Source organism: Antedon mediterranea, chromosome 4 (genome assembly GCF_964355755.1).
Source record: "Antedon mediterranea chromosome 4, ecAntMedi1.1, whole genome shotgun sequence".
NCBI lineage: Eukaryota > Metazoa > Echinodermata > Crinoidea > Comatulida > Antedonidae > Antedon > Antedon mediterranea.
Genome location: NC_092673.1, coordinates 2,649,461 through 2,676,723, shown reverse-complemented (window position 1 = coordinate 2,676,723; position 27,263 = coordinate 2,649,461). Strand labels below are relative to the sequence as shown.

At 33.6% G+C, this 27,263-nt stretch overlaps 4 protein-coding genes across 6 annotated transcripts; 2 read left to right on the top strand and 2 right to left on the bottom strand.

Annotated features, from left to right (window-relative positions):
- Positions 1-411: 411 nt before the first annotated feature.
- LOC140046223 (uncharacterized) lies at positions 412-3,830 on the bottom strand. The gene is made up of 2 exons (XM_072090789.1): positions 3,751-3,830; positions 412-3,210 (listed from the first exon to the last, which is right to left on the bottom strand). Exon 2 carries the CDS (start codon positions 3,186-3,188, stop codon positions 1,119-1,121), a length of 2,070 nt encoding a protein of 689 aa, XP_071946890.1. The 5' UTR covers positions 3,189-3,210; positions 3,751-3,830; the 3' UTR covers positions 412-1,118.
- Positions 3,831-5,427: 1,597 nt separating this feature from the next.
- LOC140046226 (RING finger protein 24-like) lies at positions 5,428-11,001 on the top strand. The gene is made up of 6 exons (XM_072090793.1): positions 5,428-5,539; positions 5,869-6,000; positions 6,185-6,224; positions 6,819-6,851; positions 7,870-7,949; positions 8,375-11,001. Exons 2-6 carry the CDS (start codon positions 5,903-5,905, stop codon positions 8,484-8,486), a joined length of 363 nt encoding a protein of 120 aa, XP_071946894.1. The 5' UTR covers positions 5,428-5,539; positions 5,869-5,902; the 3' UTR covers positions 8,487-11,001.
- Positions 11,002-11,493: 492 nt separating this feature from the next.
- Positions 11,494-14,084, bottom strand: LOC140046227 (V-type proton ATPase subunit e 2-like). The gene is made up of 4 exons (XM_072090795.1): positions 13,931-14,084; positions 13,485-13,532; positions 13,276-13,375; positions 11,494-12,626 (listed from the first exon to the last, which is right to left on the bottom strand). The coding sequence occupies exons 1-4, from the start codon at positions 14,026-14,028 to the stop codon at positions 12,621-12,623; spliced, it is 252 nt and encodes an 83-aa protein (XP_071946896.1). The 5' UTR covers positions 14,029-14,084; the 3' UTR covers positions 11,494-12,620.
- Positions 14,085-14,103: 19 nt separating this feature from the next.
- On the top strand, positions 14,104-21,264 carry LOC140046225 (protein DPCD-like). Of its 3 annotated transcripts, none has more exons than XM_072090791.1 (7): positions 14,104-14,249; positions 14,966-15,046; positions 15,466-15,584; positions 16,507-16,640; positions 17,961-18,063; positions 19,094-19,202; positions 19,944-21,264. In XM_072090791.1, exons 1-6 carry the CDS (start codon positions 14,189-14,191, stop codon positions 19,196-19,198), a joined length of 603 nt encoding a protein of 200 aa, XP_071946892.1. In that variant the 5' UTR covers positions 14,104-14,188; the 3' UTR covers positions 19,199-19,202; positions 19,944-21,264. The 3 variants fall into 3 exon arrangements, with proteins under 3 accessions (XP_071946892.1, XP_071946893.1, XP_071946891.1); XM_072090792.1 differs by having other exon boundaries at positions 19,094-19,209; XM_072090790.1 differs by having other exon boundaries at positions 19,094-21,264.
- The last annotated feature ends 5,999 nt before the right edge of the window (positions 21,265-27,263 follow it).

The following is a 27,263-nucleotide window of genomic DNA, read 5'->3' as shown; positions in this document are numbered from 1 at the left end:
TTCTACCCTGTAATAATGTTTAAAATAGAACAATTAGGCCTAATGTTTGCACTTGTACAAAAATTCAATGAAACCGAACAGGTTAAAATGTACCATAGATGATTTAAGATCGATTTACAACAAAACAAACAGTACAATCAGGATTTTATAATAAATTTAGGCAAGACACACTTTTTAAAATTTATTTCCTTGTAGTTTTTTTTTCTAGGAAATCGCCGCCTATGTAGTCTTTTGTTGGCGGTAAAGTCCGTGTCTGCTTTATATTTAAGTTCTTCAACATTATGAACGCAAACGTAAAAGACATATAACTATATGCGAACTTTATTCAATCAATCGTACAATTGTTATAATGGTAACCACAATAAGGTATAATATTACAGTAGATTTTTACAAAAAAACAAGACCAATATAAATGGTCCTTTGTTACAGTGGTTATAACTTTTATTTTCATTCGATATACCCTTTAATAATGTTTAGTAAATTTAAAAATGGAAATAATCGTTTTGCACTTTTATAAAATTCAGTGAAACTAAACAGGTTAAAATGTACCAGGCGATTTAAGATCGACCTATATATCTATAAACAACAAAGTGTAAAATCAGGATGTAATAACCGTTAACATAGAACAAGAATCTTTTTTCCCCTTCAATTCAATGAACATAACAAACAGTATAATCAAGATTTGATTATTTTAATATAGTTTTAAGCAATGCACACTTTTAAACATGTTTCCTTATTTGTAATGTTTCAGTGTATTAATTAACATTTATTAATAAACCATAATGGAAAGGATACGGCCATAATAATATTGATTAGGCCTAATATTGTATATCATGTCACTTAATTATCTTGCAAAAGTTAGTTTGTACAATTTTATTTTGTTAATCTGTATAATTTTTTAAATAATTATACAATATGAGTAGATAATGTACAATGTTTTAATATCCGTTGTCCATTTATATTATATTAAGTTGTACTACCGTAATATCCACTCAATTTCTTAAATTCTTGAATATATATTTTCTTATTTATAGCGTTATCTATATCTCTTTTTGTTTATCTATTAGCCTACGCACTGATCTGTTTCAGTATCTATATATATATTTTTATACGTTTTCTTAACATGTATTTACTGAAGTTTTTTGTTTCTTTGCACTAAGCGCTTTTTTCAATAGACAGTTTGCCATAGGCCCACTTTTCTCCTTCTTCTCCCAAAATTTAAGCAGTCCCCAAGTAGTGTTGAGTTTAGTGTATACATGGTCTTGTTCAATAAGTCTAACATATTGGTTTTCATCTAACACCAATTGCCCTAGCTCTCCTTGGTCTTTTCTCAAAAACAGAGTGCAATTACTTTCTTGAATTGTTGGAATCTTTGAATAAAGAGATACATAGCCATATTCGTCGACTATAACTTCATTTTCAGATTCATTTGAAATGTATGTGAAATATCCATTGACGAGACTGTCCGCAGTTACTGATTCGGTTACCAAAAGATATCCGTCTTCATCGACAGCAGTAAACTTGTAGTGTAGTTCCGCAGCTTCGATTCCGTTTCTAGGAATCGGCGTGTTTAGTTTGGTATGAAGAGACGACGTGGAACTCTTTCTATCCAACAAAAATCCATTTTCCGTAACAAAAGTAATCGAATTAGCGGACTGGATCTTTACACCGACTGAACTGATCCCAGAAGGTGGTTTCACAGGCGTGTGTGGGGCAGATGACTGGGAACATATATGAATATCTTGTATGGCAGGCCTATTTTTTTGCTTTGATTTGGTTTGTCTTTCTTTTTTTCTTCTCCGTATATATGCCACAACCACTAAAACACATAGGCCTACAGGGACAAATATCAAAAGAACAAACAGCACTGAATCAGGCGATTCAGATGTCACATTTTCTTGTTCACAATGATTTGATTTCGTCGGAGAACATGTTTGTACTTCTTGTGTGACTGTGCCATTGTAGATAACCTTTCCAGTTATTGTGTAAAGATACGTTTCATGGCATGTGTGGAACTCTTTGTAACTGTAATCACCAGATATGTCTAAATGATTGGCTTCGGACAAGTTGAGAAAACCTTCTTCTGTTATACTGACAAGGTCTTTGATCTCTTCACAAGCATCTTCAGGAACATCCCAACAAATGTCCATCACTTCGTTACGAAGGTGAGGCTGTTGTTTATGACCGTTGCAATTACCTGACGTAGTTTCCTGACGAGAACTACCTGACGACAAAATGTTTGAATCAGAATAAATTGTGTCTTTTATTGTGACGATTGATGACTTCTTACATTGTTCTGGTAAATTCACGTTTACATCTTTACAAACACGTGTTTTTATAGGATACAGTACCTCACAATCACATTTTAACTGCGGATTGCCAGAGAGTAGCAATTCTGTCTCGTTAAGAGCGGCTGCTATGGATGTCGGAAGTTTTTTGAGATCATTATGTCGGAAATCTATTTGTTGAAGGTTTTGTACTTCATACGTACACTTTTTAACTAATATATTACTTATTTTATTGTTTTGTAGGTTTAAGAACTGAAGTTGGTTTAAATCCAGAATGAACACAGTTTCTAACATGTTATTTGCTAAACTTAAACGCGTTAAGGATGGTGTTTGTTTGAGTGCCTTAGCAAATTTGGTAAAATCTGTAAGTCGATTTCCATCTAAGTTCAGCTGCTCCAATTTGCACAACCCGACAAACGCATCAGTGCTAATTTCAGATATATCATTATGTGAGATATCAAGTATTTGTAGATGTATAAACTTCGTAAATGTTTTTTCTGAAACCTCCATAATCTTGTTCTTAGAAATGTCTAATGTTTTTAAGTTTGGTGGTAGATAAACGCTTGGTATTGTTTGGAACGCGTTTCCTGATAGGTTCACGTTAACAATCTTAGTAAACGTAAGATTTAATCCATTTGGCCATGTTGAAGCTCCCTCACTGTAAAGTGTTAAGTTTACAAATTCTGTCAAGTCTATCCCTCTTGACCATTCTGAAGTGTAGTTGTATACAACTACCAGAGTGGTTACTCCTTTGCAGTTTAATTCTGTGATGTTCTTCTTGGTTAAGTCACACTCACATCTCGTATTATCTCTGATGATACAGTTTGCATATGTGACGTAGCATTGTTGTACCAATGTGTAGTACAGCAAAATACAGGCTAATGAAACAGACAACACCATCTTGCCAAATTGTCAATATTATCTATATATTAAAATAAAATAAAAGTAATGATTATACACGTTTGTGGATCATGACATAGGCTATGATTTAGTGACGACCAAGCATTGATAATAGAAAATTGAAATAAAACTCCAGATCCTCAGTGCTGCTGTAGGCTATGTCCACATACTATCTTTTCCGAAGCATCATAGGATCGGAATAGGCCTGCATATCATATTTGTATTACATGTGGTGCCTCAGTCATAAAGTTGGTTAAGGCTTGGTTTGTTTGTACATAACATAACATAACATAAAAAGAATACTACACTAGCACAAATAGGTTACTATGCCTACTAGATACATGTGAAACACATGTGATGTTGTATTACCAAATATTCCTATGATACTTCGGAAATATTGGTAAATAAATAAAGAAAGAATGAAATAGATACAGTACCGAGAATCGGCCGAATAAATGAAAACAGGGAATAACCGAATTCGTTAACAGATTAATGAGATAAAGGAAAATTAGGCTAGTTGTTGTCGAAGAAAATGCCAAAATGATAACAAAATATTTCTTACTTAAGTTAGTTGTAGTAGATTAGCACCAGATACGTCTACGATAAAGTAAGTTTTGTGTCACTTCCTGTATTAATCCTTTGAAAAATTGTTCAATAATAAAATAATTACAGACTCGTGGGCACATTATAAAGGAATAGGCTACACAAAGAACCACAACTCTAAAATGCTTTGATAATATGCATGATTAATTATGTACTGTAGGCCAGATTCCTTATTCAATATTCAATTCATAATAGTGTTGCGTTTTGAAAAATCACCATATTAAAATAGCAACTAACGTCTCTCATTGTTGTGCTATGTCAACATAATGTCAATGACGGCGAAATGTCCCCAATAATGGGGATAGCTATGCAAACAAGTAAGTAAGTAAGTAATGGGTGATTTTAAACTCGCCTATCATAAATGCTAGGCCTATTACAGATAGGTACAGCATTCATTCCAACAACAAACACTTTATACGTTTTATGTCATTTTTTAATCGTCCTGTGATAGGCTAGGACGATTAAAAAACATTAATATTAATTTATTCTATTTAATTTTACAATTTGTCTCATTTAATGTATTATTGTACAGTAAATTAATAACCTTACTGAAACAATAAATTCTGACTTTATTGTGTCTTAAAAGATGGCTCATATGCAAAAACTTAGCCTAAATGTTAAAATAACTGAATTTATGTTAGGCCTAATTGGAACGAGACAGAAGTTAAGTAAACTATCTGACTTACAAGTCAACATTAACATAGATGGAGAACCAATCTCTCGTGTAAATAAATGTAAACACCTTGGTGTGATATTAGATAATAATCTTTCTTGGTGCTCACAAATCGATAATGTAAAATCTAAGGCTTTGCAGAACTTGTACTACTTAAAAAAGACTAATAATATATTTCCAAAAGAAATTCAATGCAAACTATACAAATCACTTATGGCTCCTCATCTTGAGTATTGCCATGTTGTTTGGGGACGTTCAAATATAACTCAAAGTAAAACACTACAAGTTCTTCAAAATCGCGCAGCAAAAGTTATTACAAACAAATCTCAAACCGACTCTATAGTACTCAAGCTCTACAAAGTCTAAATTGGATGAACTTAGATGAAAGATTATATATAAATGAAGCTATTGTTATGTTTAAGATTATGAACAACCTTGCACCTCCATATTTATTAAATAAGTTCAATATCAAAAACAATTACTATAATATTAGAACTAAGCCAAATTTAGTACCAAAACCAAAAACAAACTACAAAAAACGTAGCTTATCATATTGAGGTGCCAAGGTTTGGAATGAGCTACATGAAGATATTAAAAATGTGAACTGTCTCTCTTTTTAAGAAACTGTTAACTGCTTATTTAATTTTATAGTTAGTAAGTGTATCCTTGTTTCATTTTATTTCATTGTAATTGTTTTATTATCTGCTTTTGTTTTTTGCTTCTGTAATTGTTTTATTATTTGATTTGATATCTGCTTTTTACATTTATTATTGTTGGTGTTTTCCTTTGAGCACGGTCTTACTGAAAAACAACTTTTAGTTGAGTTAAGTATCCGTGATTAAATAAAGCTTATTATTATTATTATAAATTATTTGTATGGGTTGAACAGTTCCTCCGAGGATGACAAAGAGAACAAAGTAAAAAGGTGAGAGCGACCTCTATAAAAGGTACACTAATAAAATTAAAAACGGCTGCTGCAATTTCCCATATACGTCGTACGTACGTCTTCTCTCTCTCTAGGACTTTTTCGTGGTTTGTTTTGCAAGGTATCAAGTTTAAAAGCCCTAATTAATTGGTAATGTACTTTATTATTCACATTAAAATAATAGGCTGGCCTGACTGGCTAGGCTCTACACATTAATCATATCTAGGCAGACACACACAGTGTGCAGCAGCGGCATAGATAGGCATACCCGGGCTGCCTCTCTACTCTATCTAGGCTAGGCCTAGGCCTAGATTATGTAATCTTTAGAATGATGATTACATAATTATGATTGTAGAGGTGCGAGACGTCGAACAAGTGTTCCAATAATTGTTGACCAAAAGACTATCACATGATCATCATGACATAAGCCACGCACCATCAATAACAAGTTTACTTGTTTACTCTTCTAAACTCTACAGTGTCCAAACATGAATTCTGCTATCTGCTGCTGCTATGTCTGTTGAGCTGCAACTCTCTGAACTCATACCAATCCTCTTGTTGTCTGCTGTCATCATATTCCTTAATATCATATTTTGCTGTTACCTTTTAAGGTAAAATGATAATTAATAGTAATACTCATTGTTTTAACTATTAGATTAACAATTGTATTCTTTTTTACCTTAGATTTTAACTTATTTAAGTTTTAACGAAAATGTTGAATGTTGATTTCTTTAATTCTACTTATAACATTGTTTACAGTACTATATACTTTATTAAATATTATGGTTGTTTCAGATTACGATATGAAGCGTCAGTTGAAAGTGGATTTAAAATGGTAAGAGGCTAAAACACTGGTGCTCCTGTCACAACATTATTAGTTTAGAGGGTGTCCTCTTTTTGTCAAATAGAATTTTCATTGGGCTGACCGTCTATTAAAAATTGCAACCATTAAAAACATATTCAAATTGCGTGAGCGATGCATAATGAGAAGGTTTTGGGAGCAATAGCGCCACCACCAGTATATAAAGTTTGTATTATACGGGTGGCGCTATTGCTCCCAAACCCTTCCCATCATGCATTGTGCAATGAAATTTCTCGCGAAATCAAGGTATTTGCGATAAACCTTATTGATAGGCCTATATGCAATATACTTGGCCTCTATTCCCAGGAATCTGATTTCTTTTCTCTGGGAATCAAGTAAAAAAACCAACAACCTTGATTATCAAGTCAAGTCATTTGTCATAAAAAAAATGATGGTGCGTTTAGAATTGGTCTGCTGCTAAAAACATCTGGTTTTTCAGAAAATTGTTTTTTTAATGAAGAGTAGAAAAGAGTTTTAGAAATCTTTGTTTTTGTAAAAAATTCCTTTATTTAGAGGCTTTTAGGAGACGAGCTATTTAATAATGTTATTTTTTAAATTATTTTATAGATTACATATTCAAAGAAAAAATCAGCCAATGAAGTAAGTATAATATTAAAGACCCCTTCCCTGCAATTTTGGACGTTTTTTTGGAAAATAATACATATATATCACTTTAAAAACATTAAACCATGTCATTCCTTGTCTTAAATGTACGTTTTATGGTAAATTATGATAAAAAGTGAGAAACAATGCACTACCTAAGTAGCTCGCAGCGATCGACCTCTCGTGGACGGTCTTAGGCCTAGCTGGTAAACATCGGTAACGTACGAACATCATACGCTAGCTATATACCTAGCCTGACGTATAGTTGCTGCATTAACTGTCTTTCTATTTTTGCCAGACTCTGTTGATACAAATTGGGGAAACCCCGGTATTTTCGCTGAAAAGTTAGGAGTCTTCCATTTGTTTTGGCCTCACGATCGATCGTAAAGTGGGCGAATTACAGGTGAAAAACAAAAATATCAATACGCGCGCAATGCATTTTGGGATTTATAGCGGGCCGCTATTATTATTAGAATCGACTTATTTTTAACATTTTTAACCGTTTAAAGACGAAAAAAGTTATCGCAATAGGACCATATAGTATTATTTTTACATTAAATATAGTTTGTGATCTTAAATTAGATCTAAAAAAAACGTAGGGAATGGGGCTTTAACATACTGTACCTTCAATTTCCTCATCTTCAATATATTTGTATTATTAAACCATGGATTTTGTAAATCCACAGTCCTACTTAAAAAACATGAAAACTAAAGATTAGGCCATTTTGCAATTTTAATTATTCACTTCTGTAGAAAAAAAAAATAAACAAAAATAATTATTTTACTTACAAAAAGACAAAAGAAATCATTGCTTGACAGACAATCTAGGTATTTTTTGCTTTAAATTACATTTTTTTCAGAAAAATAATTTGTTTTTTGATTTATTTTGGTCAAAGTGAATAACTATTATGTGACATTAAATTGGCAGATTCTACAAAAAAAAAATTAGGGGGACAAGTTAGTTATCTTTAATAGTTTGTGTACATGTTTATTATTTTTTTTAATGCATTTTTAGAGTTGTCCTGTGTGTTTAGAGGATTTTATACCTGGTGAGAAGTTAGGACAGACCCCTTGTCATCATTTATTTCACTCACCGTAAGTGGATTCATTTCAAAATGTTATTTTCAAATTAGATAATAAGCTTGATATATTTTACTCTTCTAAAACTGGATATGAATTCTGGAAACTCTTCCAAAAAAGAAATATTTTTATGTTACTAAATGGTCCAAGCCCTGTAGCCAGTTCATTTGAACCTCACAAACACCCCTTTTTCCTAAATGCCCTTTTCAAAACTAGATACCAGAAATGAAAGTTCTAGTAAAATAGGCTTAATTTGACTAATTCTACCTAGCCAGCAAGCAAATAGTTTTCATTTACTACTAGGCCTTTAAATATCTTTTCTTCGGTTACTTATCTGATTTTGGTAGAGTTGAATCTGTTTACACTAAAATGTCTATAATTATGAAGTGAAATGTTTGAATTAAATAAAATCTGTAAAATTGTGTATTTACAATTTATAGATGTATATCAGAATGGCTACAGCAGCGTAACACTTGTCCAATATGCAATGCAAGACCAAGGCCATCATCAACGGAAACGACTGCTTTAATTAGCGTTTCAGAAAGAACTTAGACTACCAGCAACAATTGCTCAACATGCAGTCTTCCATATACTGTAATTTGTTATTGTTTGCTGGTGATTTATTATCTCGTCAGCACATGATGATGATGTCATTATTTTGTAATAGGTGTTTTTAAATATTTAGATTTTGTGGGGTTTTTGCGGGCGATTACTCAGAGTAGAAAAGTTGCTCAATATGTATAATTGTATGAAGCTTTGTCTAGACTATCCAGCTAGTTTTAAAAAAAAAAAGTGTGATGTGCCCAAATATGGTAGTGATATACAGTACCAAGTCCATATATGGGCACATCACATGTTTTGTCACATAAGGTTTAATAGTGTAGACTGAGCTTAACACTACAAATTCCATTTAAATTATGCATAAGATGTTCAAAACAAAATGAAAGTTTGTTATTGGCTGTTAACCAAATTTTATCTCTTACTTTGGAAGAAAATAATTATAATAAATATTTATGTGCAATAAGGGAAAGGTTTTTTTTAAAGGGTTTTCTATTGATTATTTGTAGCCATTGTTTTATGATCAAGTTTAATTGCTTTTTATACTCAGTTGTTCATATCATTACAGTAGGCTGAAATTATAAAATAATTATTTATACCAAAGGTATGTGTTTCTTAATTCTTTATCATTTGGAATGATTATCAACAATAACAAATTATTTTCTAAAAATATCATGAAATATATATGCAGTATTGGCTTAATATTAATTAAAACTATACAGTAGGTATCTATATAATATAAGTTTATAGGAATAAAGAAACTCATTAGGCTCTAGAAAATAATGTATAGTTATTGCATTGCACAAAAGAATAATTAGTTATCCGCTTAGTAGCGGATAACTCCTTGTAATCGTCCTGTTTCATCAAATTTTTTTTTTTTTTCTGTATTATACTTCTTTCTTTCTGTCATTTTTGTGCGTCGCGTTTCTCTAAAACGTGTAAACAGAACATATCGTAACTTTGTCAACACATCGACATTTACGTGAACTTGTGCACCTCCTATTTTTGAATGACGTCAGAGTTGTGCAACGTGACGTACGCGCGATTTTATGAATTTCAATGATTGATCATAGACTAAAAACCAAACATAATTTTGTTTTGACACTTTGTGAAAATTTAAGTCATATCAAGCGCAAACTTTCTATGGATTAAAAATAGCATGTTTCACAAAAAGTTACGCGCGTACGTGCGTTTAAAATTTTAGGATGCGAAAAATCAACTTCTAATCAACTTTCTATGCGTTTCATGTCATTTTGAGCATGTCAAAAATTCCCACGCGCGCAAAAATTTTTACGCACGCGGTGCACACGTAGCGTTAAAAACATATTTTTTTCGCGTGATTTATGTTTTTTCAGCCTTTTCTAGTAATGTTACCAACTTTTAAACAATTTCGACTTAAAATTACGTCATACGAGCACGTCGAATTACATAATTTGCACGCGTTTTTGGTGAAAAAGTTCAAAAATTTGTCAAAATTATGCCTATTTTTAAACAGTCATAGATTCTAAACTACATGGAGAACTTTTTTTTAATTACATATTCTGGAAGTTGATGAGTTGTAGATATCGGATCATGCATTAATATGGGTAACCGGACATTGTGACGTCATCGTATGGCCACGCGAATATAAAATATAGGATTTTTGTCTCTTTCGTCATAGCTCATCACATTTAATAGAGCGCATCTCCACTTATTCGTTGTCTATTTTCACCCCGATTTTAATATATTCTAGGTCAATCAACTATCTTTTGCATGAATTAAAATTTTTTTAACGTCATCATGCCTAAAAATTTTAATTACGTTGGTCATTAATTTCATCTTTACAGTAAATTTTAATCTGTTATACCTCGTAAGAATAAAATGTGATAATCACGATTAAAACGTTTTCAGGAAGCTATTGTATTGTAGATACAAAATCATGTGTAAATTGTGCCAATTGAATGTTGTGACGTCATCATATGGCCAGTTAAATAAAAAAAGTCGTATTTTCATCTTTTGCATTATATTTCATTACATTTAAAAGAGCGCGCATCAATATTTCACGTATTCAAATTTCTTCTACACGTTAATATGTTGTTGCTGAGATAATTTCATTCTGAAATTTCTACTTTTGCATTTCATTTTGAAACCGTCAAGATGTTAAAAATTACAATAAAATACGGGTCCCGTAATTTCACCTATTTTACACTGTTTGTGATATGTATACAGATTGTACTGTGTATACTATATGACACAAAATAACAGAATTCAGAAATAACAACATATCATATTCTTCAGTTCAGGTCATAATGCCTTAATATTTTTCTGTGCGCAATATTGTAACGTATGACGTGCACGTGGCGTTTGTCGAGCGGATAACTAACTCGTCAAAGTGACGAGTTTCATGTCTAGTTTATTTTTGTTTCAATAAAAAACAAAATATTGTTATTAAAAAGAATAATGAAAATGCATAAAATCCTTTTCTACTACAATTCATAGTAAATTAATTATTAAATTGATTGAGAAATTGTATTCGTTGTGGATCTTTTTGTTAGTTCTGATAGTAGTCTTCTCGGATTGGACTATAAACCGTAGGTCCAGTGTACACATCTAGCTCCTGTGCACTTTAAAAGAATCTAGTGCATTTTTAAGAGATGAGTAGAGAATTACCTGGTACAGCCACTTAACATAACTGGGCCCTCTGGGAGACCAGTCTTTGACTGAAGAGGTCGCCCAGTATAAATAAAATATTTCAATTATGTACACCTCTGTGCAAAAGATTTTCATGGCTTGTCATGTGTGAGCTCCAGAGAACAAGCAAGACTGATATTTGAATTCTGTCATATTTTATATGTTAGAACCCCTATTCGGGGAGACAACACCTTATATCCAACAAATGTTCTCCATATGATGTGTCCCCTAAAATAGAGGCAGGATTGTCCCAAATGAGGGCCTTCACTGTATTTTGTATTGACTATTTGATTACAACTAGAAGACACAGAATCAGCATTGAACATATAGATTTTCAATATTGTATGTACACAAATTGCATCTTTAATTTTCATAACATTTACAACACCAAAGTTTAATATCCCAAACACAGTCAAATCCACATTGGAGGTATTTGTTATTTGCATGTTATGCTTGATTTTAAATTCACTCTTAGCAAATACGTCATGCAATCATTATACCTGTACCAATATATATTTAATAAACCATAAGCTCGGTATACTGAAAATTAAATAAAAAAATCGAAAAAAAATTTGTTACTAAACTGTATTACATTAATTTCTAGTACTCCTGTACAATTACATATATTTTGTATCACTATTATTTTCATATTAATATCACTCTTTAGATTTCATTTTAGACACTACTATATTTCTAATATCATATCATATTTATTGTTTTTCCACATGTCCTGCACAGTTAAGTCTATCCATTGTAAGCCACAGTATTTTTATCCTCAAGACTGTGTAAGAATAGTAGTACTGCTAGGCTTCAGTATGGTAGGCCATATATTAATTAAACATCATTCTTGTATTTCAAAATAAATTATTACCGATATGAGATTCCTGTCAATATTGTACATGACTGATATATATTTTATTGTTTAATACATATTATTCACTGGGTTGCCACTATATTTCGGTTTTTCTTATCTAGTGGATTATAATATACAGGACACTATCACAAATAGGTGTACATGAGTACTGAATAATATGAGGCTTACAAATTATTGTACGACTATAACTTCAATAATATTTTCTTCTCTAAATATATTTATGTATACACAGCTCCTTTCAACAATATTGACCTTAAGCTCTGTCTACACTAACAAACTAGTTTGACAAAAAAAGTGTGATGTTTCCAAATATGGTAGTGATATGGCATTATCATGTCCATATATGGGCACATTTTTTTGTCACATAAAAATAGTGTAGACAGAGCTTTAGAATAGTTACTCTATAAAATATTTATAAAGAGTTTTCATTGTATAGAATTGATTGTTCTTTGTGAGATAAATTAGTCTGTATTTTTCCAATCCGATCCAATATTAGGTATACTATATTTGTCGTAGATGATGGAATGTTTCCCTTGTTAGGTAAAATAGAAACTTCTTGATTTTAGTCTGTAACCACCACAATTCTAATTCTGAAATGAAAAGAGAAAGCAGAAATGTGTTTATTATCATTATGCACTGTATGGAGAATTAATCCACCACTTTAAAAATGAAATTTTACAAACAAATATTTAATGGGCCATAGCCTCCAGTACGGTTGGTAAGGTTTTAATTTGACCCCTTTTTTTTAGGCCTTGAAAACCCAGTGGCTTGAACAGAGATTGTTCCCTTTCTTGTGAAAACTGCACCACTTTATATCTTGATGATACATCACTGATGGAAGATTGTCACGGTCATGCTATTGTATATTAACATGTGTTTTAAATACCACTTTTGCAAATTATTAACTAGGAACACAGTCCTGCACAAATAATTTTTATTATTAAATTTTCATAACTTAATTGATCAAATTAAGACCATATCTCCAAAGGAAGGTTGACTTAAAAGGCTCTAAAAAAAATTGTCAAAACACAGGATATTACAGGTATTAAGCTCTGTTTACAGTATCAAACTTTATCTGACAAAAAATGTGATATGCTCATATATGGACACGATGATGTCATATCATTACCATATTTAAGCATATCACTACCATATTTGGGCACATCACACTTTTTTGTCAAACTAGTTTGATAGTGTAGACAGAGCTTTTTGTTATTATAATTGTTGATGACAACTTACACTCTGTCCCTCCCATTCCCATCGTATAGCATTGATGACTTTAGCTTCAAGTTGAGGTCCAAATAATGGATTCAACTGCATTAAATAAGCAATTAACCAACTGAAAAAACAAGCAGTTTATTAGATGAAATTAAAAAATATATATAATAATAATATATACAGATCGAAAAAATGAGTGAGAGTTGTGAAAATATTATAACCATACTTACAACAGGTAACAACAAATTGCTGTTAAGACAAACATCATCTGAATTATTCTGAGGACAAAAAAGAACAGCTTGCATTAAATTTAATTTATACAATCTCATACATAGATGACCATTCCAACAAACAAATGTTACTCTAATTTATTCATAATTATATGGCGGTACCTTTTAGTAATTAACAATGCCTGATTTCACAAGAATACATTAATACCACTTGATTTAAATAATTCTAATATGAAAGAATAAATAACTTGAGAATGTATATACATGAATGAAAAGTATGTAATTGTAATACGGAAAAAAAACTATATTTGGGTACGAAACGACCTGTACCATTCAGTATACTTCGAACGGATTGTTTTATAGAACAAGCTAGGCTCACTAGTGAGAAAAAAGGTCAGTCTAGGCCTAACATATCAGTATAATTGTATGTATATAAAACAACTTACCCTTTATTTGGTCCTTTCCTAACAAAAAGTGGACACACAATTCCAACTATCCCCCAAAACAGGGTGACAGATAAGACGGTAACCCATAAATTTGCCATTGTAAAAATAAACAAATTGATTGAAAAAGATGAGGTTGATCCCGTGAGTTTTTCTCGCTACACATAGAGGGGGCTGTTGGTGAGGGCGCACTCTAAACATTCATTTTGTTTTTAGCGCTGAGAGTTTTGTGGTTTTAAAAGTTTAAGAAACAGACATAAAATGTCTTCATCTTGGTTGCAATACTTGCAGTCAGCAAAGAAAACTGCATTAGTACAAGATGGTATTGTTTAAATGATATGTTTTACGTTTTTATTAGGAAAAATACCACTGTTTTAGGCTAGGCATAATAAGAAAAAGATAGGCCTCTAGAGCGTAGGCCTGGACTTGAAATTGAATTAGGCCTACTATAGCCTAGGCCAAGGCCCAAGAGTCTACTACTAGAGAGAGCAGAGCCCTCAATCAGTTCTCTACAGTTACTAGGCCTAGCTAGCCAGTCGTACTAATCTATACCCGGTATCGCCCCGTAAGGTTTTATAATATAAGATTATCAAGTACATGTTATTCACATGCTCTAGTAGGGCTGGCAGTGTGGTAGGGATCCGGCCTGGTATATTTGTCTTTCCAGAAACAAGTCAAAATCAGTTATCGTAATTTAATTATTGTTCAACTTTTCATTCTGATAAAATGTGTCAGCCTCTTTGTCACAAAACTACGCTTATCACAGACAACGGTCTTCAGTTTCAAAATAAATCTGTATTTTGACAGTTTTTTTACATTAAACATGTATGAAATTAAAACGTCCAATTATATCACAATATTAATATTTTAAATATTAAAATGTATTGTAGCATGTACATTTTTTATCCAGTTTTGTTATAAATAAAATGTATTATCTACTTATTCTAGCCCAGTTTGTCATTATTGAACAATCAAGAAAAAATAGGAATGTTTCACCTAATGTCATTTTTTTCTGTTTTGGTTTTATTTAAATTTAAGGAAGAAAAAAAGTGCATTACAGCTTTTCTGATGGGACCGAAATGGCTGAGGAATATGATCTAAAAGATAGTCAACTACTTGGTATTAATAATTTGATTACATCCATTATCGCAAACAAATGTTTAAAGCTCTGTATCAAACTCGTTTGACAAAAAAAAGTGCCTAAATTATATGCTGTTGATTTGCCCAAATATAGTAGTGATATGACATCATCATGTCCATATTCATGGGCACATCACATTTTTTTGTCACATAAAGTTTGATAGTATAGATAGAGCTTAATATAGGAAAATGAAACCAATAGGTTGATTTAATTGGCTCCTGAAGCTTGTGCAAATTTGTTATGCAGTATATTTCCAAATAACAATCTATAAAAATGAAATTCTAAAATGTTTAAAAAACTTACTGTATTTTGAAAAATTATTATTTATTTCTTAAAAATTATTATTTTAGTTTGTAAACCTGAAAGCTAATTTTTTTTGTCAAACTGTTTTGTTTAGTTCGTAAGTGGAGGAAAAAGACAACTTTAGGTGCAGCTGGAAAATGGGATTTTGAAGTGGGTGAGGATCTGCAGTCCACAAGCTTGGAACAGACTTTGTTGAAAGAAAGTAGTTCAAATGTAAGTTGAAAATAGTGATATATTATTTCCATTAAATCTATATTATAAGTGTGTAGTGTGACATCATCTATGGGCACATCACATTTATTTGTCGACATGTAAAGTTTGATAGTGTAGACAGAGTTTAAGATTAGATGTCATTTCATTTATTCAACCTATGGGGCACTCAAAATACAGGATATAAAGGTGCTGTTCTATCCATTTTCAATACTGACCAGGATGTTTCTTGCATCTTATCTGAATATTTTCTATTCCCTGTACAAAAACAAAATATACTGTAAAATACAATACAGTCTTGAGGCCAATTTACACAAGCGATAATGCGGTAATGTTAGGCACTAAACTGCGTAGCTTGTTCCACGTATAATCTGTACCTACCCTGAGCAGAAACTGCCCGTCCGCTCAACATTGTGTTTAAATGGTCATAAGGAATAACATAGATTCTATATTTTTATTACCATACCGCTTGTATATGTAAATTGGCCTTAAAGATTACAGTAGTTGTACATAATAATTTAAATGTAAAACTTGCCAAGTGTACTCTCTTAATAAAGATCATAAAAGGTAACATTTGATGGTTACCTTTATCTCTCTACACTTATATATTGCTGTATTCATATTTATATTTTTATATCTGTTTATGTAAGTTTGACTGCAAGCACTTGTAATATCTTCGCATTGTTGGAGATGAATAAAGTTTTCTTATGTCTATTTATAAGGCTATAGTATATAAACAGTGAAGATTTTTTTCTTCTCTTAATCTCTACAATGGCTCATAGTTTGTCAGATAGGCAGAGTTAGTCCTTTTTTTTCCACATTTATATTATTTCGCATATCTGTAATTCAAAATAATCAGGATAGCAGAATATTAATATACAGTATAACAATAACTTAAATGTATTCAATGATTCATTGTTTACAGCCAATATTCATTAGAAAAGATACAGCAGATTCATTTCAGTGGCGAGTCCGGAATATTCCTTATCCAGTAGAAACATATGATGTGACAGTAGACCAAGAACAGAGATGTTGCATCATTCGAACAACCAATAAAAAGTAAGGCATAACAAGGTGTTGCAATTGTTTATTATTAAACAAATAATGCATAAGTCAGAGAGCATTAGTTGAGATGCGACGCACTCGATGGTATTTACAATGTTGCGACATGAACGACATTGTGAATACCTCCACTTACTCCACGAACTTGGACGTGTGCGTTATTTGTTTTATAACATGGATGTATGAACTATTTTCATAATAAACCTAGTCTAGGGCCTAGGCCTACCACGGCAAGCACCACTCTGTTTGCGACCAAATCACTGTCTAGGCCTAGCAAAACAGTCATGTACCAGAAATGACAAGATATACGTGGTGTGTGTTTGTTTTTAAATGGTGCCTCAGCACAAACAGTAAATCGTGTAGCGTCTAGTGCGATTGGTAATCTGCCATACGATTTACACACAGTGTTGTTTTGCCTTTTTGATGCTCACTTTTTGCACTCCAGTGCATGATAGTGAAAAAAATAAAGAGCTCACACATGACTCATTTCAGAGTGTCTGATTGGCTACATTCTTGAACAACAAGCAATTATATGTTGGTGGGTGGTGGAATTGAGAAGGCTCCTCCCTGCCTCGATTTCTTGAAGAAGAAGAAGAAGCATCTTTTTTTTTAAAAGTCATACTGTTTACAAAAAGTAGCACCTACCCTAAGCTACATTGACATGCCCTACTACTTTTGCTAGCTAAACCTAAAGCTTAGTAGACTTGATATTATCAATTTCTCACCAATAGGCATGAACATAACTCTATCAATCATGGAGGTAACTGTCAAAATGGTATTTTATCTAATCTAGAGGCTTATCACCTTTGTTTCTATGCTGCAGAAGCAATTAAACTGTGTGTCGATCTAAAGCTTTCTGGATAAATGTTGTTAATAAATAATAGTTTAGTTTGATTTATATGCTCAAATGAGAATATACTTAAAGAAGTTCTATGGACTCTGCATCTCTGTTTGATTTTGCCATGTGCTATTATGGATATCTTTGTTTCACACATTAGTCTGATGAAAAGCTGACATGGTACACTATTCAGTCAGTGGAGTAACGGCTATGAGCACTCATTGGCTAAACCCTGAGCAGTGCCTAGAGGAAAAAAACAGGCATTACAATATGTCGAAAAAAGGCTAAAAATGCCTGAGGCCTCCAGTGCCTCTATGTTACGCCTACTGTATTAAGTGTGGTAGACTGCATCATTTGCATCTCCCAGTGTTTTTAAAATGGTAGCCGCTTTTTCATCTCCGTCACTTCGTAGAGGACCAAATTCAAATTGTAGCTCACATTTTAATTTTTATCTGTGATTTTAATTTTTTTTTTTTCAGATATTACAAAAAATTTACAATTCCAGATATTGATAGATTGAAACTACCCTTGGAACAGAGTGCAATTAGCAAAGCCCATGCAAACAATACCCTCATTATTAGTGTAAGTATTATAATCAAATATATTTTCGGTTTAAGACCTTATAGAATGCATTTTATAGACAAAAAAATAAATAATAATAAAAATATTGTAATAACATTGGCAAGCGTTCAAGGCTCACTCGCTCCATGAGTATTCTCGGAAAAGGACTATAAAACGTATGTCCAGTGTACACATCTGGCTCATGTGCACTTTAAAGAACCTAGTACAGTAGAACCTGTGTTTTACGTACCCTGATTTTACGTTCCCTTGATTTTACGTACGCTTAAAATAACCAATGACGTCATCATTTTCTTACATTGAGGGCGCAATTTAACAACAACAAAGCACAACAAAGCTGTGGCTGTGTGTGTTGGTGTGTGTGGAATTCTGCTGTGTGTTTGAGACAAGCTAGCTACGCACGTGCATTTAAGCAGCGACTGTTTTTATTGATAGAAAATACAAGAACATTGATATTTTACACTTTATTTAAACATCTCACAGCCTGTATATACTGTACAGTACTGTACTTTTCTAGTTAGGCCTCACATCTTGCTAGCCTGGCCTGAATAGTCTAGGCAAGGCCTAGCTAGTGACAACCTGCATGCTGTTCAGTAAAGTAGACAAACAGGGTAGCCTTTATAGCTACGATCTCTACGTATTTGGGGTCAATTTAAGGTCAACCTTGATTTTACGAATCCTTTGTTTTACGTACGCCTTTCGGTCCCGTACCGTACGTAAAATGGAGGTTCTACTGTACATCTTTTTCGACCAGTGGGGGGTTACCCTGGTGTACTAGTACATCAAAGCCACTGATCAGAACTGGCCACTCTGGGAGACCAGTCTTTGACTGAAGAAGTCGACCAGCATAAATAAAAAAAAGTAAATAGTACTGTACATCTTTCAAGACAAGTAGGGTGTTTTCTTTGACTGAAAAAAAGGCCACCCAGAATAAAAAAAATAAATAATGCATATAAATTCTTGATTCTCTGATTTTTAGAGAGTAGACTCATGGATGACGATAATCTTTCATTCACTTATTTTTATACTACAGTATTCAAAACCTTCTGAAGTTCTTAAAATGGAAAAGGATGTTAGGCAGGAATTGTTGAAGTTAAAAGCATCAAAAGACGGAGACATGGAATGCAAACCAAGCTAACAATGTTAGGGGTACTTGTTTTAAGTCAACTTGTTTTAAGTCAACTTGTTTTAAGTCAACTATCTAAAAAACCAGACTTGTTTTGGAAGAGTTTCCATTTTCAAGGAGACTGAATTTTTCTAAAGGGGTCCTGTGGTCCCGCTATAAGTTTCGACCAGTCTGTGGTCCCAAGTCTTATTGCATAAATATTTGATCGATAAATAATTGTGTAATATCCTTTTTACATGTGCATCACATTTTTATCGGTCAAAGCGGTGATTCGCAGTTATCAAGAAATTTCACTCCCAATCACAAATCTAATGGCCAATTAGTTGATCGTGATTAACTTAATCATGGTGTAATAGGTGAAAATGCAATAATGTTCATTATACTCTTTTTATCATGTTAAAGTAACTTGTATAAATAATATTAAGCTTGGTGTATTGATAGGTCAAAAGAGCGTAAGATGATATCTGCATACATCGTCATTGCATTTTTAAATTATTGGTTTCGCTTCTGCAAATAGATTAAAAACACCATGATGCTATTTTTATGTGAATGTTTTCATTCTCTCACCTGCGCTAGTTGATCGTTATTGTAATGTAAACAGACTTTATGTGTTACTATCTTTGTCATCAAACGAGCAAAGTTCCCAAAAATGCTTATCCTGAAACGCATGCCTTTAGGGGTACAGAGGGATTTGACTTTAATTCCAAATATTCAAACTGCCAAGCTATCCAGCTCTCACCTTTTATCATCCCCTTAGGTGACTGTAATTATACAAGTACAACAGCAATGATATATGTAATGCCTAGTGACATGGGAGAAGCATGAAGTTTGAATATGTTATTACTCACAACAGGTAGGCAGTAATCACCATCCATTTATGAGACCGCAGAGACGTTGTACGTATAATATACTACGAGTAGATGAATGTATAATGATAAAATGTGTGTGTATCATTTGAACAAAAACTTAATTCTAATGCAGAGAGTATAATACTGCTATCGTATCCATCTACCACGGTGTAGGGCCTCACTCATGTATTCTGGTGCTGCAGTCATGCAGAACATTGTCATGGTTAATTAATAGGTAGCCTAGAGCATATTATGGTTACAATATATCATGAATACCCTTAATTATGTTTTGTTATGTTATTGACGTCTATGAAATTCCTCTGTGCATACATGATGTTGCTAATACTCCAATGGGAGAGTCTCTGCTTGTATGTCGGTTATTGTATGACGATCATAGCAGGGAGAAGTGAAATTATTCTCATTGATCCTTGGTCATGCGTGGTATCTAAACAATAGGTCAAACTATGGAGGTACAATAATACCTCAATGGTCAAACGAATAACAAGCACAAAGAAATAAACACAAAATAATTTGAATTGAAGTTTATTTCTGAAAGTGAATAATACTGTAGGTCAGTACTGTGTACACTATAAAACACACAGAAAAGAAGCTGTATAGTCGCACGCAGATTAGAAATAAATAAACAAATAATTTGAATTTAAGTTTATTTCTGAAAGTGAATAGAGTTTAGTACTGTGCATACAATACTATAAAACATACAGAAAAGAAGCCGTATAGAATCTTTAAAAGCAGCTGAAGAGACAAAAACTCGCTTTAAATTGTACAGTATTTTTATCTGTATAAATTTTATTTTATATACTGTATTGTTTTGAGATTGTAAATGGAGACAGCGCCTTTGATTGGAAAAGTAATCGCGAGTATAAGCTAAACAATTCAGGTTGTGCAGAGAATGTATTCAATTCATGTATTCTTGTTATCAATCAGCTTAGAATACTAGTTTACATTAATGTATTAGCATCATCCCCAAAGATAACTATCACATTATTGAATGAAACACAATCCTATATATAGTATCATATTTTTCATTTGATAATGTTAGTCAGAATAACATTATTTTGTATATGTAAATATTTGTAATCTATCTAATGTAATATGTATACGGTAAACTACATCTTTATCTTATTACAGTACTTCATTTAGTTTTTTATAAATATTCTTATCACCTTGTTGGTAATCAAGTTTAAATATGCAATGTAAATGTTATATAACAATCACTAATTTACTGCATTTCATTTAATACTATTGATTTTTTGCATTTCACTTGCGTAAACCGTTGATTTTAATCACAATCTATATTGTAAAGCTCTGTCTACTCTGTCGCACACTATGTGACATTAACAAAATATGATATGCCCATATATGGACATGATGATGTCATATCACTTCCATATTTGGGCAATCACATATTTTTTGTCAAACTAGTTTGATAGTGTAGACAGAGCTTTAGAGATAGTGTGTGTAAGTTTGTTTGTAAAGTTCTGTCTACATTATCAAACTTTATGTGACAACGAAATGTGATGTGCCCATATATGGACATGATGATGTCATATCACTTCCATATTTGGGCAATCACATATTTTTTGTCAAACTAGTTTGATAGTGTAGACAAAGCTTTAGAGATAGTGTGTGTACGTTTGTTCGTTAAGCTCTGTCTACACTATCAAACTTTATGTGACAACGAAATGTGATGTGCCCATATATGGACATGATGATGTCAATATCACTACCATATTTGGACACATAAAATTTTATTTGTCAAACTAGTTTGAGAGTGTTGACAGGGCTTTATAGATAGTGTGTGTTTGTTCGTTAAGCTCTGTCTACACTATCAAACTTTATGTGACAAAAAAATGTATCCCCATATATGGAAATGATGTCATATCACTACCATATTTGGGCATATCACTTCCATATTTGGGCATATCACTACCATATTTGGTCATATCACTTCCATATTTGGGCACATCACACTTTTTTATCAAACTAGTTTGATAGTGTAGACATAGCTATATACACATTTTCCCCACTACACTCATCCATACACATGGGGTATCATGAATGACCACAATTGTACTGAGAATGTTTTACACTATATAAAAAAATCCGTGAGTGCGTGTGGTCCGAAGTAGCGGGGTTATAACCGAAATTTGTAGTAGGTAACTTGCTGGAGTTGGGTGCAGGAGAGGTACCCGCTTCGCAGAAGGTATGATAAAATGTATGCCTATACAATTTTCTATAGTACATTTGGAGAAAAAAATATTACTGTGTTTATTTTAATTTCATGTGGATAACCAATAGTATAATTAGTGTCTCGTGCCATGATAATTATATTCTTAAATCATGACAATGAATTAATCATAATACTTAATACTATTACTCCTAATTTTGGATATTAAAACCAATTTGTCAATAAATATAATATAATAAAATGCACGTAATATCCAGAACAGTCGCCAAGTTCAAACATCACATAAAAAGAAAAACAACATCGTAATTTTAATTGAAAAAAGGACCATTTTCTACGCGCGCCTTCAAACATTGATATAGCGCGTATGTCGTCTTTGTGATGTCACTGACTAATTATTACTATTGTTAAACAAAAGTACATTACTAATGAAATATTGATTAAGATAGAATTTTTATCACTAGTTTATTTAAACAGCTGTTGTTGAAGAATTGACTCAAAAATACTGGAGGTTTAACTTTCCGGCCAAGTATAACTTGAACCATTTGGGATTGAAATAAAATATATAAAACGCTGTCGCTTTAGGCGAAAACTGACCATCAATGACTGTAAATTTTACTGAATCTGTTAAAAATCCATCCAGTTTAGATACATTCCTTCGTAAAAGCCTTAGGCAGGGAGTTTAGGTAACATGATTTTGTTAGTTGAAAAGTAGAAATGTTGTCACTTTTAATGACTGTGATCCCTGGAACGCTACATGCCTGACATGGCCTGTAAACAATCAGTCTATTACGATATGATATTGTCCCAGTTTGTAAGAATTGGATTTCTATCTTTGCTCCAGTTTACATGTGACTTTTCGGTGTCCCAGTTTGTTTATGATGGAGGTCTTCAGATGCTAATGTATATGAAGATTATTTTATCATTTACTTTTTTAAAAATAAAATCATTGCGTTATCATTAGATGAAGAATATATTTGTGCTTAAATTGATATTACTACGGTACGGTACGGTACTTAATTCTTTTCGATGAACATTTTCAACGTCTTTTTTTAATTCAACCATCAACAAAAAAATTCTATATGAAAATATTTAGATGAATTTTCATTTATATTCATTTGTTTTTTTATAAAATAAAAACATAGTCATTTAGAGATGCTTTCGACGTGAAATGGGAATTATTACCAACGATGATGATGATAGGAAGACCATGGAATGGCAACGATGTGATAGGAAGACCATGGAACGGCAACGATGTGATAGGAAGACCATGGAATGGCAACGATGTGATAGGAAGACCATGGAACGGCAACGATGTGATAGGAAGACCATGGAACGGCAACGATGTGATAGGAAGACCATGGAATGGCAACGATGTGATAGGAAGACCATGAAACGGCAACGATGTGATAGGAAGACCATGAAACGGCAACGATGTGATAGGAAGACCATGGAACGGCAACGATGTGATAGGAAAACCATGGAATGGCAACGATGTGATAGGAAGACCATGAAACGGCAACGATGTGATAGGAAGACCATGGAATGGCAACGATGGGATAGGAAGACCATGGAATGGCAACGATGTGATAGGAAGACCATGGAATGGCAATGATGATAATAGGAAGTCCATGGAACGGCAACGATGTGATAGGAAGACCATGGAATGGCAACGATGATGATAGGAAGACCATGGAATGGCAATGATGATAATAGGAAGTCCATGGAACGGCAACGATGATGATAGGAAGACCATAGAACGGCAACGATGTGATAGGAAAACCATGGAACGGCAACGATGTGATAGGAAAACCATGGAATGGCAACGATGTGATAGGAAGACCATGAAACGGCAACGATGTGATAGGAAGACCATGGAACGGCAACGATGTGATAGGAAGACCATGGAATGGCAACGATGTGATAGGAAGACCATGGAACGGCAACGATGATGATAGGAAGACCATGGAACGGCAACGATTAGGAAGAGATCGGAACGGCAACGATGTGATAGGAAGACCATGGAACGGCAACGATGTGATAGGAAGACCATGGAATGGCAACGATGATGATAGGAAGACCATGGAATGGCAACGATGTGATAGGAAGACCATGGAATGGCAACGATGTGATAGGAAGACCATGGAATGGCAACGATGATGATAGGAAGACCATGGAATGGCAACGATGTGATAGGAAGACCATGGAACGGCAACGATGTGATAGGAAGACCATGGAACGGCAACGATGTGATAGGAAGACCATGGAACGGCAACGATGTGATAGGAAGACCATGGAATGGCAACGATGTGATAGGAAGACCATGGAACGGCAACGATGTGATAGGAAGACCATGGAATGGCAACGATGTGATAGGAAGACCATGGAACGGCAACGATGTGATAGGAAAACCATGGAATGGCAACGATTAGGAAGAGATCGGAACGGCAACGATGTGATAGGAAGACCAAGGAATGGCAACGATAATATTAGGAAGAGCTCGGAACGGCAACGATGTAATAGGAAGGAGGAAGAGTATGGAATTGGCAATGTCCTGATTAAAGGAAGAACCTGGAATGGTGCGACGTGATGGAAAGAGAACGGAATTGGCAACAAAAGATCTGATAGAAATATTTTACTATAGTATCCAGGATAAGAAATAATTCAAACATAAAATACATTCCAAAGGTCAGTGGCCGATAGAACGTTAAAATCATTCAAGCGCCGATAACGTACTTCCCCACTGAAGCTAAAGAAGAAAGTCAATTAATTGTATTTAATTTACTTAAGCATGCAACATAATCTTGAGTATCCGACCCAAGAGACCACCACCCGTACAAGCAATATAGTTTAATATTTGCATTATTGATATTAAACACATCAATTCGATCCGCAAGGTTTGGGTATAATTCATAAAGAGATGACAAAATAAACCGCTTCTGAATGTGTCTGTTGATTGGCGTTATTTCAAATTACGAATGTCGTTATTGGGTTATAAAATCAAATCGCCGGCGTATTTTGTGTCGACGTCACGTCTTCATTGTTTTGTCGATTCTTCGTTTTACGCTATAATCGTTCTCGTTGTTTTGCGCCAACGTTTTAAACCTGCGTTACGTCTTTATTGGTTTTATCCCGTCGTCTTCGTTTTTACGTAGCCTTACGCTTTCATCGTTTTTCTATAGCGTCACGTATTCGTTGTTTTGCGTCGACGTTTTCGTTTTTACGTAGCCTTACTCCTAACTCGTTTTACGATAGCGTAACGTGTTCGTTGTTTTGCGTCGACGTTTTTGTTTTTACGCAGATTTACGTCTTCGTTGCTTGGTTCCCACTAGGACGCAATGCATGAACGTAAACGCAATGTAAGCGTATCGACCAATGAAAAACGACAGTTCGAATAATCAATTGCTTGTGATTGGTCAACTCACTTACGTTGCATAATGCACCCTACATTTACAGATTTATAACGCGTATCATATCTCCACAAATTATTTTCCATCAAAAACATACAACTACTGCTGTCCATACTCTTTGATCAGGATTGTCATTCTCTTTGATCAGGATTGTCATTATGATTGCTGTCGACGTTCACTGATACTTGTTCACCCCGTGTTTATGGGCTACGGTGTGTACATATGATAAAGTAGGCCAATTGGGTCTCATTCTTGATCCTACTTACTCACGTCCCCTAATATGAATGTGTTTCTTTTATAATTTATCATATCTGATAAACAAACTATGGCAACTGCCTCCATGTATCTTGGGAGTGTGTTGACCTAAATAATACATTGCGACAAACTTGTTCTTGTATCAGCTTGATTTTTCGAAAATGTATCATCGTCACATTTTGCATTAAGCTCAGTTCGCTTCGGTGCTTTAAGTGTCAACAAGAGAATTCTTTCTGTTTGTTCCGCTCGTCAAAATATATAGAAAAGTAATCGTATATTATGCAATGATTCATTAATTTTTTACTGAACATTGCGTTCCGTAACAACCACGATGACGGAAAGTTTTTGCCGACCAACACGTCACACCGGAGGCGCGCTGAAGCAAAGCGTCATTGACACCACCAAGAGACACAGAGTTGACGCGTGCGGACAAAAGTCGTACCATTTTCATTGCGTTTGAACACGTTTGTCAAATTGTGTGTCGGTGATTCGTGATGTCACTGACGGAATCTACTGTGTACAAGCAAAGCCCGATTCGACCGACTTGGGAAGGAGCGTGATGTACAAAACTTTTCTTTAACGCCCGGATTTTATTTTAACAACTTAGTTAGTGAAGTGTACAAAACGGATTATGCATTTACGTGATAGTTTTAGATTTCACGAATGGCAAACGTGCTACAAAGAAGTCGCTACTATATAATGATACAGAAATTGTTTTATTATTCAAGGTAGGATCTTAAGAACAGACTTATGCTTAAGACGCTGGATCATACTTTTCAAAATAATTGATTCAGAGAAACGTGGAAATCAGTGTTATTTGTCAAATCGTAGAGCCAACATGAAGTGACAAAAACTTAACGCGCGCGTAAACAACATTGGTACGCGCACATCAATATTATTATTAGTATTTGTACGCGCACATCAAGTTTGTGTTGGTACGCGCACATCAAGTTTGTGTTTGTACGCGCACATAAAGTGTATTATTGTTTATACGCGCACATACATTGTATTATCAGTATTTGTACGCGCACATCAAGTTTGTGTTGGTACGCGCACATCAAGGTTGTGTTTGTACGCGCACATCAAGTTTGTGTTTGTACGCGCACATAAAGTTGACAGTTATTACAAGAGCCTCAGAGATGTTGGGATATGTTTAGTAAGCGACCTTTTTTTATGAAAACGGTAATATCATTCCCTTTAATACGTGGATAAAGAGAGGCTTATCGACAAGTAATTTCATGCACTGGGGAATGACGATATCTGCAATACCCCCACAGTGGAAAGCAAACATGAAGCTAGGGTTTTTACGAAAAAATTATAAAAAAGAGGGTTTATAGTGGAAGTGAAGAATGAAGAAA

Bases quoted from the DNA above. Each gene is read 5' to 3' on its own strand.
- LOC140046223 (XM_072090789.1), bottom strand. From the start codon at position 3,188: ATGGTGTTGTCTGTTTCATTAGCCTGTATTTTGCTGTACTACACATTG.
- LOC140046226 (XM_072090793.1), top strand. From the start codon at position 5,903: ATGTCTGTTGAGCTGCAACTCTCTGAACTCATACCAATCCTCTTGTTG. The intron at 6,001-6,184 runs GTAAAATGATAA...TGGTTGTTTCAG, and splicing joins TTTTGCTGTTACCTTTTAAG to ATTACGATATGAAGCGTCAG. The intron at 7,950-8,374 runs GTAAGTGGATTC...TACAATTTATAG, and splicing joins CATCATTTATTTCACTCACC to ATGTATATCAGAATGGCTAC.
- LOC140046227 (XM_072090795.1), bottom strand. From the start codon at position 14,028: ATGGCAAATTTATGGGTTACCGTCTTATCTGTCACCCTGTTTTGGGGG. The intron at 13,533-13,930 runs GTAAGTTGTTTT...TTTTGTCCTCAG, and splicing joins AGGAAAGGACCAAATAAAGG to AATAATTCAGATGATGTTTG. The intron at 13,376-13,484 runs GTAAGTATGGTT...TTGTTTTTTCAG, and splicing joins GCAATTTGTTGTTACCTGTT to TTGGTTAATTGCTTATTTAA.
- LOC140046225 (XM_072090791.1), top strand. From the start codon at position 14,189: ATGTCTTCATCTTGGTTGCAATACTTGCAGTCAGCAAAGAAAACTGCA. The intron at 15,585-16,506 runs GTAAGTTGAAAA...CATTGTTTACAG, and splicing joins TGAAAGAAAGTAGTTCAAAT to CCAATATTCATTAGAAAAGA. The intron at 18,064-19,093 runs GTAAGTATTATA...TTTATACTACAG, and splicing joins ACAATACCCTCATTATTAGT to TATTCAAAACCTTCTGAAGT.